The following is an 11,226-nucleotide window of genomic DNA, read 5'->3' on the forward strand; positions in this document are numbered from 1 at the left end:
ACGCTGTTGGATCCTAGAGAAAAAGTTTGTAATCAACTGGATTTGTTACTATCAGTCAGTCTAAGAAAAAGCATTTTAATCATTCTATTTACTTTAAGAGGAACAAAGAATACTTTCTTTTTTGTTTCTTCGTGGTTTCTTTTGGTCCAGGATACATTTTATCAATTTGTAGAATAGCCCCTTATTTTGGGAATATGTTTCTGTGGTTATCATTTCAGGTACCAAACGTCAATTAGAAACCTTATATTGAATTTCTGTCACAAGTTGTTAACGACTCGCAGTTGGTTCCATTTAGGAGCTTGTCCCGAATATTGCGATTTTCGTGAATGATCGCAAATGTGAAGAGACGAGAGCTGACGAAGACCACGGCAACTCGTGTGATCGCCCTCATGATCTCGGTGAGAAAAAAGTTGTTTTTCGTTGTGTCTACCAAAGTTTTCAGTTCGAGGAATGGACATTGTTTATACTTGACCTAGATTTACGTTAGAGACGTCGTTGATTGCGTAGAAACCGCTATTCCGATCTTATTTTATTCAGTCAGTTTTAAAGGTCACTGTATACGGTTTTCCCTTTATTCATATTTTAGAAAGTTGTTACATTGCCAAAGTTACCGTTGTCGAAATTATATAATCCTACAGCCGAAAAAAATATCACCTAGATAAAATATCACATACACGAAAAGAAATTCTTCTTTGCTACTCACACTGAAAACGATACTCAATATGAAATATGGCCCGCTGAAACCCGCATTTCTTATCCTTGTTTCCCCCTTATCTTGCTGTAGTTTTCCCCTATTTTTTCCTTTTAATATATTTCCATGAAATGCACCAGCTTAAACTCAAGTATGGAATACATTATTATTTTTGCTATACATGTATTTTCATCTTGTACATAAGTGTCGTTTGAAACTATTTATAATGCAATAAATATACCTTAATTTCAAATGGATCCATTTATTTCAAACGATACTACGCATATATCCATAAAAGCGATATGATAAGAAATTTATTTTTACTATTTATATAGGTATTCGGATGTATGACTTTCTCATTAAGAACGAACAATGTATACATTCTAGTTTAATATCACGCCTATACTAGAAATTGAAATGGTAGTAAGGCAGAGACCATTGTATTACTGACATGCTGTAAGCTTACAGTGATTTACTGTTTAGTTATCGCCCTAATACACAGAAATAGCATTCAAGGACTTGTACAAGTCTACCTTTAGCATTAAATGTTTGCATTGATGATTGATAAATTTGCCGGAGAAACTACACAGATATTTGACATTAATGCAAGTGGCAGATCTTCTTATATTTGTAGGAATAATAAAGAATAAATTGATTATTAATTTATTAATTTATTAAGATATAATCCGAATTCAGTCTCTCCGTTATACGGACTCGTTGTATTAGATAACCGTTGTGTTATCTGACAAGACTGAAACACGTCGTAACATGCCAGTACATGGAGGGTGTAACATGCCATTCAGGCAATCTTAGCTTATCAAAGACATCGTAGTGTGGGTAAGTCATGTTTCATGTATGCATTGTAATATTAATAAGGTACTCTACCGGTATTGATAAGGTTTTTAACATACAGTGGTAATAATGATTGCCGCGGGTCACTTAAATGTTATTAGCAGTCTTGTCATTTAGCTATTGTTCATATAATGACTGTGATAAGATAGGCCGGTTATTTAAAGTAACTTATTTTTATTTGATCTTTCCCAACTTCAATGCAAATTTAGAAACAAAAAAATTAGATAATATAATTCACTGTATACTTCCGATATGATTTCTGGAGAGTGCCTATTGAAAGCGAAAGTACTAACCCATGGAGATTCCATGAATCAATATGACAAAATGAACGCTGAACAATGGCTCACAAACTAAACCAAAAAAAAGAAAATTCAAGTATATATGAAATGAATTATGAAGTTATAAACTAAAAGGTTTCATTTCATTATCAAGCTAGCTCGTTGGATGGAACAGAAGTTTGTTAGAAACACCTTTTTCGTAGTAGGAAAGACAACTCTTGAATAATGCTTAAAATGTTTAAGTATTGTACTATTAATAAAAGATTAAGGAAATACAGATGATTTGTTTCCATCTTTACAAAGCGGTTTTAAAATAAATAATCTACAAAAATATGTAAAATGTTTCTTGATATAAATCACATATCAATAACAGTAATATATCTATCATAATCTAATCAGAAGCTATAATGTTTAGTGTTACAATCATTATGTAGTGTATTTCGCGTTGTGTAAATTCACTTTGTAAATTAATACAATTATAATAATAATACTAGTAAAAAATGATACTATATTAATAAGTAACGTAAAACAATGCACAGATATTTGATTTCCCCCTTAATCGGTATATGTTTCCTCGCTTCTGACGCATTGGCTATAAACCTGCTAGGAGTTGGTAAATATTTTTGGTTACCCACTAGTTGGTCACACGCTGGACGTGATTTCATTGGTCAATCATCTAACTATGACGTCAGGTGACAATACTTTGCGACGTCATCATCCATTGTGACGTCATAGTTCATAACAAATGTTTCCCTCCTCGGAAACAGGAATAATGTATTCCTAAGAGAAACATGTGTTGTTTCTAGATATAAAATTTGAAGGTTGTGGGAGGCTAAGAAATGTGATATTTCACAGTAATAAAGAAGTATTTGGTTCATACATGTAACTGGGTCGTATGGGGTAGTATTGGGTGGTATTGGGTAGTTTTGGGTGGTATGGGCACGGACTTAGATCTAATCTAATTCCGTGGTATGGGGTAGTATTGGGTCATAGTCACGGCAATTCAGTGATGTTTTCGGCACCAAATCGCATATTTCCCGATAAAATATAGCAGATGGAAATAAATAACGTCTACAAAGGTGATATTTCACGGTAATAAAGAAGTATTTGGTTCATAACTGGATCGTATGGGGTAGTATTGGGTAGTATTGGGTGGTATTGGGTAGTATTCGGTGGTATTGGGTAGTATTTGGTAATTAGACGCGCCCCCTAAACCCGTGATGGTTAATTATTATGTGTATCTAACTTTCGATTCCTCGTTAAATTTCAACTCATATACATTTATTAATTACAAACTATTATAAACAGGTGTTTGAAAGCAATGGTAAATCAAGGATTGAAACTAACGCTGTTGGTTCCTCGGGTAAATAATTACAATCAACTGGGTTTTATATTATCAGTCAGACGAAGAATATGCATTTTAATCTTTCTACTTACTGTAAAAGCAACAAAGGACTACTTTAATGTCACGCCTATAATAAAAAATTGAAACGGTAGTATGGCAGACACCATCGTATTACTGACACACTATAAGCATACAGTGATTTACTGTTTAGTTATCCCCCTAATACACAACAATAGCATTCAGGGACTTGTACAAGTCTACCTTAAGCATTCAATGTTTGTATTGATGATTGATTAATTTGCCGGAAAAACTACACAGATATTTGATATACATACAAGTGCCAAATCTTCTTATATTTGTATGAATAATTATAAATAGAATGATTATTAATTTATTAATTTATTAAGATATATCCGAATTCCGTCTCTCCGTTGTACGGACTCGTTGTATTAGATACCCGTTGGGTGTTCCGCTAAGACTTAAACACGTCGTAACATGCCAGTACATGGAAGGTGTAACATGCCCTTCAGGGAATCTTAGTTTATCAAAGGCATCGTAGTTTGGGTAAGTCATGTTCCATGTATACATTGTAATACTAATAACGTACTTTACCGGTATTGGAAAGGTTTTTAACATAAAGTGGTAGGAATGATGGCTGCGGATCACTTTAAATTCTATTAGCAGTCTTGTCAATTCGCTATTGTTCATATACTGACTGTGATAAGATAGAGCTGTTATTAAAAGTAACTTATCTTTATTTGATCTTCCCAAATTTTAATGCAAATAAAAAAATAAAAATATGATACACTGTATACTTCACATATGCTTTCTGAAGTGTGCCTATCGAAAGCGAAAGTACTAACCCATGGAAATTCCATGAATCAATGTGACAAAAAGAAAGCTGCACAACGGCTAACAAACTAAACGGCTTCTGTTGTATGACCTGGAAGAGAAAGCTTCATAACCCTATGGAAAATAACTAGCTTAAACTTGATGAAAGCATTTGCATTGAAATTTGATCAAATTAGTGCTGAATTCACGATTTTCGTCCTCGTGAACCTGCACCTTTCTAAACCATAATATTGAATCTATAGTGTCAAAGGGCAGAGGTCAGAAATACAGTTTTGCACTACCAGTAACTCGACTAGATTTAACTGCCATGGCCTTATAGAATTGTGTGGCGCTTGTGGTCCGTTCGTTCGGTGTCAACCATCTTATTTAAACGACTTAATCTGAATAACCAAGATGATGATGGACCATAACGTTTTGAAATGCATGAACGAGATTCCTTTCCACTTGACACGTTGATATAAATACAAGTGACATATTTTTAAAAACTTGTATGAATAGAATCAATTATTGACATCCGATTTTGAAATATTTATCCGGATTCAGTTTTTTCGTTACTACGGACTCGTTGAATAAGAAAACCAATTAACCAATTAACCAATTAGGAACCTATTTACAGAAAAACGTCGTAACATACCAGTATATGGAGGGTGTAATGTGTCCTTGAGGAAATCTTAGCTTATCACAGACATCGTAGTTTCGTTGAGTCATGTTCTATATATACACTGTAATAATAATATATACCATACCGCCATGGATACAGTTCTTAACTTGCAGTAGTAGGAATAGTCTATAGTTGTTTAAAGTTAATGGCTGTAATTAGAACTTGGGCCTATAGTTTGAATAATAATCCCAACCTAGGTTCACAAATTATTATCCGTGGTTATAAGGCCTTTGCAACCAGCCAATATCTTTCTCAACTTCCTGGGAAGCATACAGCCGGAGCTGTCATTTCGGTGCTCACAGCTATCATTCAACAATTCCAACACTGCCTAACCACGTACTCATTTACAACTGAGTGGACTGGAACAAGGGGAGTAAATATCTTGCACAAAGATGCAACACATTGCCGTGTCGTGACTCGAACCAGCAACCCTTCGGTCACTAGCCCGGCGTCCTACCGCTAGACTACCGTGCCTCATTGAATTCCATAATTTGAATTTTATATATTACATTTTCATTGCAGATGTAAAACGATTTAATATAATAATACCGTTTACTTTACATATGATTTCTGGAATATGCATATTGAAAGTGAAAGTACTAAACCATAGACATTCCATGAATAGCAAGACAAAAGGAACGCTACACAATAACTCACACTCTAAATTCTTCTGTTGCTAGATATTATAGAGAATATTGCATAAATTGTATCGGAAATAACTAACATGTTTATAGTATCTAGGGGCAAAGGTCAGGCATAACTTGTGGTATTACCTAAGAGAAACATGTTTTTTTCTAGATATATAATTTGAAGGTTGTGGGAGGCAAAGGTGCCTAAAACCCGTGATGGTCGATTATTATTTGTATCTTACTTTTGATTCTTTGTTAATGTTCAACTCATATACATTTATTAATTCCAAACTATTATAAACAGATGTTTGAAAACAAGGGTAAATCAAGGATTGAAACTAACGCTGTTGGTTCCTCGGGTAAATAATTACAATCTATTATCAGTCTTGTCAATTCGCTATTGTTCATATACTGACTGTAATAAGATAGAGCTGTTATTAAAAGTAACTTATCTTTATTTGATCTTCCCAAATTTTAATGCAAATAAAAAAATAAAAAATATGATACACTGTATACTTCACATATGCTTTCTCAAGTGTGCCTATCGAAAGCGAAAGTACTAACCCATGGAAATTCCATGAATCAATGTGACGAAAAGAAAGCTGCACAACGGCTCACAAACTAAACGGCTTCTGTTGTATGACCTGCAAGAGAAAGCTTCATAACTTTTATGGAAAATAACTAGCCTAAACTTGATGAAAGCATTCGCATTGAAATTTGATCAAATAAGTGTTGATTTCACCATTTTCGTCTTCGTGAATCTGCACCTTTCTACACAATAATATTGAATCTATAGTGTCAAAGGGCAGAGGTCAGAAATACAGTGTTGCACGTCCAGTAACTCGACTAGATTTAAGTGCCCTGTGCTTATGGGATTGTGTGGCGCCTGCGTTCCTTTCGTTCGGTGTCAACCATCTTATTTAAACGACTTATTCTGAATAACCAAGATGATGATATTTAGCCGGTAGTATTTGGATGAAGGATCATCACGTTTTGAAATGCATGAACGTGATTCCTTTCCACTTGACATGTTGATTTAAATACAAGTGACATATTTTTAAAAACTTGTATGAGTAGAATCATTTATCGACATCCGATTTTGAAATATTTATCCGGATTGTGTTTATATAAATCCTCTAGTCTAATTTGCAAGGTCACATGGGTCAACTTTGTTCAAACCTGTAAATTAAGGCTCTCCTAAATAACGAAGAATGAATAGCATCTACCCAAAATTGTTATGGCCCTAAGGGTGTAATTTGTTAAAACAATTAAACATCTTCTTCTACCATGATGCCAATGGTTATTATAGTAAGTCTATATTATACTGAAATAAAAAAATAAAAGCGTGTTCGAAAAAAGTACATTAACCAAATATCAAGGTCGATGTAAATAAATTTTGCTTAAACCGTTAAACCTTTAAACAAAACTCCTCCTTACCAACCAAGATGCGTAGAGTGATGATATTTTATCCGTATCAATCCAGGATAATGAGCTTTTAGCTTTTTATAAAATCAATAACCTGGACCTGCCTTCAAAAGCTACAGGGGATAAAGTTATTTAAACCATTTTCAAAATATTTTAACGACTTATTTTGAATAACCAAGAGAGCTAGGGTAATATTAGAAAGGTAACATCATTGTATACAGGTCTACCAATTTTGTTAAAATATATAACCTTAACTCAATGTTATGGTCAAAAGGATACAATTCGTAAAATGTACATGCAAGAAGACCCCCTCTGAGTAATAGAGAAGTATTAGGAAGGAATATATTTCATCAAATACATTACTTTGGCCTGATTTCAAAGTCACAAAAATGAAATGTGTTATTTGTCAATCGATTTCTGTTCAATCAACATGCTGTAGGGATGATTGATAATTGGCATATAGAATGATCAGATAAAGGCTATTTAGTTTGTTCCATCGACTGACATAGACCCATTTTGTAGGTAACAGGGACCACTTTTGCTGAAACTATTTCGTCCGAGACATCAAACGACCTATGCTTAGAAAATTACCAAACTGATGTGAAGTGTGTGGAATATAGTCGAATGACCTATAACTACACGGGGGTCACATTAATTCCGTTGGCTAAAATCTAACACCGATGATTTGTAAATTGTAGAGAAATAAATATTCCAACGAAGATCCATAATATGTTATGATATTTAACGTTTTTGGATACATATTTACTCTGCCTTCTATGAACATCTGACATGCGAGATGAATAACAAGTGAGTTATATAGGCCAATCATACATTTTGCATTTCAATACAATATATTTAATTATTTCACTTAAATTTCAGATGAATACAGAGAGCTCCCTGCAGTGATGGCGGAAGGTGGATCTCTACCAGTAGAACAACTGAACAAAGACAACACTGCCTTGACCTATCAACTTCTCGAATGTCCCATTTGTCTGGAGCAGATGCGAAGTCCAAAGTCTCTCCCATGTTTACATTCCTTTTGTGAGGAATGTCTTAGCACCTACATCGTCACAGACTTGTCTGGTGAGATGGCTGCCGTGACGTCCTTCCCCTGTCCTGTATGTAGGAAGATCACATCGCCTGTCAACCACTCTGAGGGTAAAGAGACGTGGGCACAACAGTTTCCGACCAACAGTTTGGTTCAGGAATATACAAAACGAACAAGGATATCATATGCACAACGTTATTGTGGTCCTTGCAAAAAGACAAAAAACCTAGAAACACCGGCTACGATGTTGTGTAAAATGAATGGTATGTTGTTTTGCAAACTGTGTACAGTTAATGTGCATGATGTCTTTCACGAGATATGTGACAGTGTGACTCTTGATGAGGCAAATCATAATGTGACATGGAAACAACCATGGTCAATGGCATGTTCATTACACCTCGAGAAAATAGACTATTATTGTGAAGATCATAAGTTCATCGGATGCCACAAATGCATTATCACAGAGCATCGACGCTGCGACGTAGTGATGACAATCGGAGAGTATTGTGAAAATCAGAAGAAAAAATCCCAGCTTGATAACATGGGCAAATCCCTCGAAAACGCATCAAAGTGCATAGAATTGATGATAAACGCTATCGACAAACAGATCGAATCCATGCAACAATGTCAGGATGTTGGCTTGAGCAGTGTTGTAGATCTGCGTCAAAGTATCGACAAATATCTTGATAAAAAGCAGGAGGAGATGACTCAAGAAATGATTTCCAAATACAAAGCTGCGAAAAATAACGTTGATATATCAAAGCAGAAATGTAGCCGACTGAGGGTCGTTATTCAGAGCACAAAAGAAGCGTTCATGACAGCAGTTCGGATGGACGATCACCTTGAGATGACACAACTATTTATTAGAGGTCAAACAGAGATTGGAGCGTGTAATGATGTTATTGATGATATTACACATTCATTAAAGTCAGTCAATGTGAAACACGACATCGACTCGAGCCACATTACAATCGATCAGTACAGTACTCTGACCCTGGGAAGAATCCTAGTTGAGGAGCAACCATGTATCATACCTGACGGTGTTGAGTACATACGAAATGTCGACTGGCTATTGAATAATCGCGTCAAGAAGTTAGGACAATGCATGATAAGGATTCCGTCAGATGAAGACGATTGTACAGCTCACGGAGTTTTGTTGATGCCGACTGGAAACATCATTGTAAGTGATTATCAAAACGATAAACTGAAATTGTTTTCTGTTAAAGGACAGTTTTTGGACGAATTGGAAATCAGTGGATACCCACATGATGTTTGCTCAGTGGATGATGACACAGTGGCAGTTGCTGTAACTAATAGTCATGTCGGCATACATGTCGTGAAAGTACAGCCGTCCAAGCTGACCTTATCGACAGTGATAGAGGTGCCAGAGGACATAAAATGTCAAGGTTTGGCGTTCATGGATGGACATTTCATGGTGAGCACATCGACAGACATCCATAGCGTGACAATGGACGGTAAGGTAGAGAAAGTTCAGACATTGTCCTCACCGTGCTGGAATCTTGCATCTGATCTTAAAAAGAATAAAACATTTGCCTGTCTGCAAACCTCTACAATGGATGATATCGTGGTTACCAGACTGCCCAATGGTATCCAAATATATGGTTTAGATGAGAGGGTAGTCGAGAATGCGATGGGGGTAGACGTAGACAGTGAGGGAAATGTGTATGTCTGTGGTCAAGATTCCAACAAAGTGCTACAGGTCTCCGCTTATGGTACCAAAGTCAAAGAACTTCTGACGTCAAAGGATGGTATTGACGAACCCAGGGCTATATCGGTGTGTGGGAACAAATTCGTAGTCACAAACAATTCATCACAAGATCGGAATGAAATACATATATATCAGCTCTACTGACTCCGCATCATCACTTCCGTTTAGGAAGAAGATCTCGCGAACGATAATTTTCTGCTGATTGTATGGAAGTTCGTATATGAAATTTGAAAGATATACAACACTTCGATTGCCTTTAAAGTTTCTGAATTTCCATTTAAGTCACCTTAATTGAAGGTTTCGGCAAATGTTGGCTCAAGTACCGAGTTGCCTTTGAGCCGGCATTGAATTAAAACACAGTCAAATGTCACACTTTCTTCGTGTTGAACATAAAGCTAGCGGTTTTACATATGTAAAGATGTAAACATTTAATGCAAGATAAAGCCTTCGACCCTTCATTTGTTAGACTAGTCGTATACCACAAAAAAACCCATGATAAACGGAGAACCGGTTAGCGTAAAGCCCTCCAAATAACAATTTGCTGCGAATTGTATACACTATTTTATAATATAATTCTGATTCGTAACAAGAAACTCATGACATTGTTGCATAAAAGTTCAAAATAAGATGGCAAACATGTTTAGGATCAGTTTCTTGTACTTTTTTTGGATGGAACTCATAGGTTGATATATCGTGATCGAATCTCTGGGACAAAACAAAAATGTTTTTCGAACATTTTATCCCTATACAATGTGATTGAAGCTTGACATGATCATTTGTTGGTCGTCAACGTCGATTTGTCCGCCATTTTGCATTTCTTAACAACTTTGGGAAGTAATTCGAACGGAACAATAAAAAATTAGTTTTTTTAGGTCACCTGAGACAAAGCCTCAAGTGACCTATTGCGATCGCCTTTTCTCCGTCGTCGTCCATCGTCCGTCGACCGTCGTGCGTCCGTAAACAATTTACATTTTCGACTTCTTCTCCAAAACCCCTGAACCAATTTCAATGAAATTTTGCAGGGACTTTCCATGGACAAAGGTCAACAAAAACAGTGGCCGGTTTAGTCCCAAGCCCCTAGGGGCCTGAGGGGCGGGCCAAAAAGGGTCAACTTGACTAAAATTTCAAAATTCTTCTTCTCCTAAACCCCTGAGCCAATTTCAATGAAATTTTGCAGGGACCTTCCATGGACAAAGGTCAACAACAATAGAGGCCGGTTTAGTCCCAAGCCCCAAGGGGTCTGAGGGGCGGAGTCAAAAAGGGTCAAATTGACTAAAATTTCAAAAATCTTCTTCTCAAGACCCAGATATGGTAGAATCAAATGCGCTTCATAGATGGAAGGGTCTTAAGGTGCTTTACCGAAATTGTGAATTTCATGACCCTGGGGTCTCACGTTTCTACCTGGGGAGGGGGTAAACTTTACTATAGTTTATATAGGGAAATCACATTTTGGACCAACATTTGTTTAATTTCCATTGGAAGTAAATCAATTTGGGTTAGCATTATCAGTATTAGGTAGCAGTTTGATAATAAGCACATATGAGCCCTGACTGACCCCCGGGGGCTGATGGCAAAAAAGGGTTGAATTGACTGAGATTTCAAAATTCTTCTTCTCAAGACGTAGATATGGTAGAATCAAATGCTCTTCATAGATGGAAGGGTCTTAATGTTTATGACCCTAGGGTCTCACGTTTACCCCCTGGGGAAGGAGGGGGG

The 11,226-nt window shown here is 36.2% G+C and overlaps 1 protein-coding gene across 2 annotated transcripts; it reads left to right on the forward strand.

The window, feature by feature from the left end:
• Positions 1-1,451: 1,451 nt before the first annotated feature.
• Positions 1,452-9,999, forward strand: LOC110451322. 2 transcript variants are annotated; one of them, XM_021499254.1, is made up of 2 exons: positions 1,452-1,528; positions 7,613-9,999. In XM_021499254.1, the coding sequence occupies exon 2, from the start codon at positions 7,639-7,641 to the stop codon at positions 9,652-9,654; it is 2,016 nt and encodes a 671-aa protein (XP_021354929.1). In that variant the 5' UTR covers positions 1,452-1,528; positions 7,613-7,638; the 3' UTR covers positions 9,655-9,999. The 2 variants fall into 2 exon arrangements, with proteins under 2 accessions (XP_021354929.1, XP_021354928.1); XM_021499253.1 differs by lacking the exon at positions 1,452-1,528 and adding an exon at positions 3,632-3,730.
• The last annotated feature ends 1,227 nt before the right edge of the window (positions 10,000-11,226 follow it).

This window comes from Mizuhopecten yessoensis, unplaced genomic scaffold (genome assembly GCF_002113885.1).
Source record: "Mizuhopecten yessoensis strain PY_sf001 unplaced genomic scaffold, ASM211388v2 scaffold5945, whole genome shotgun sequence".
NCBI lineage: Eukaryota > Metazoa > Mollusca > Bivalvia > Pectinida > Pectinidae > Mizuhopecten > Mizuhopecten yessoensis.

Coding starts and splice junctions, on each gene's coding strand:
- LOC110451322 (XM_021499254.1), top strand. CDS start 7,639: ATGGCGGAAGGTGGATCTCTACCAGTAGAACAACTGAACAAAGACAAC.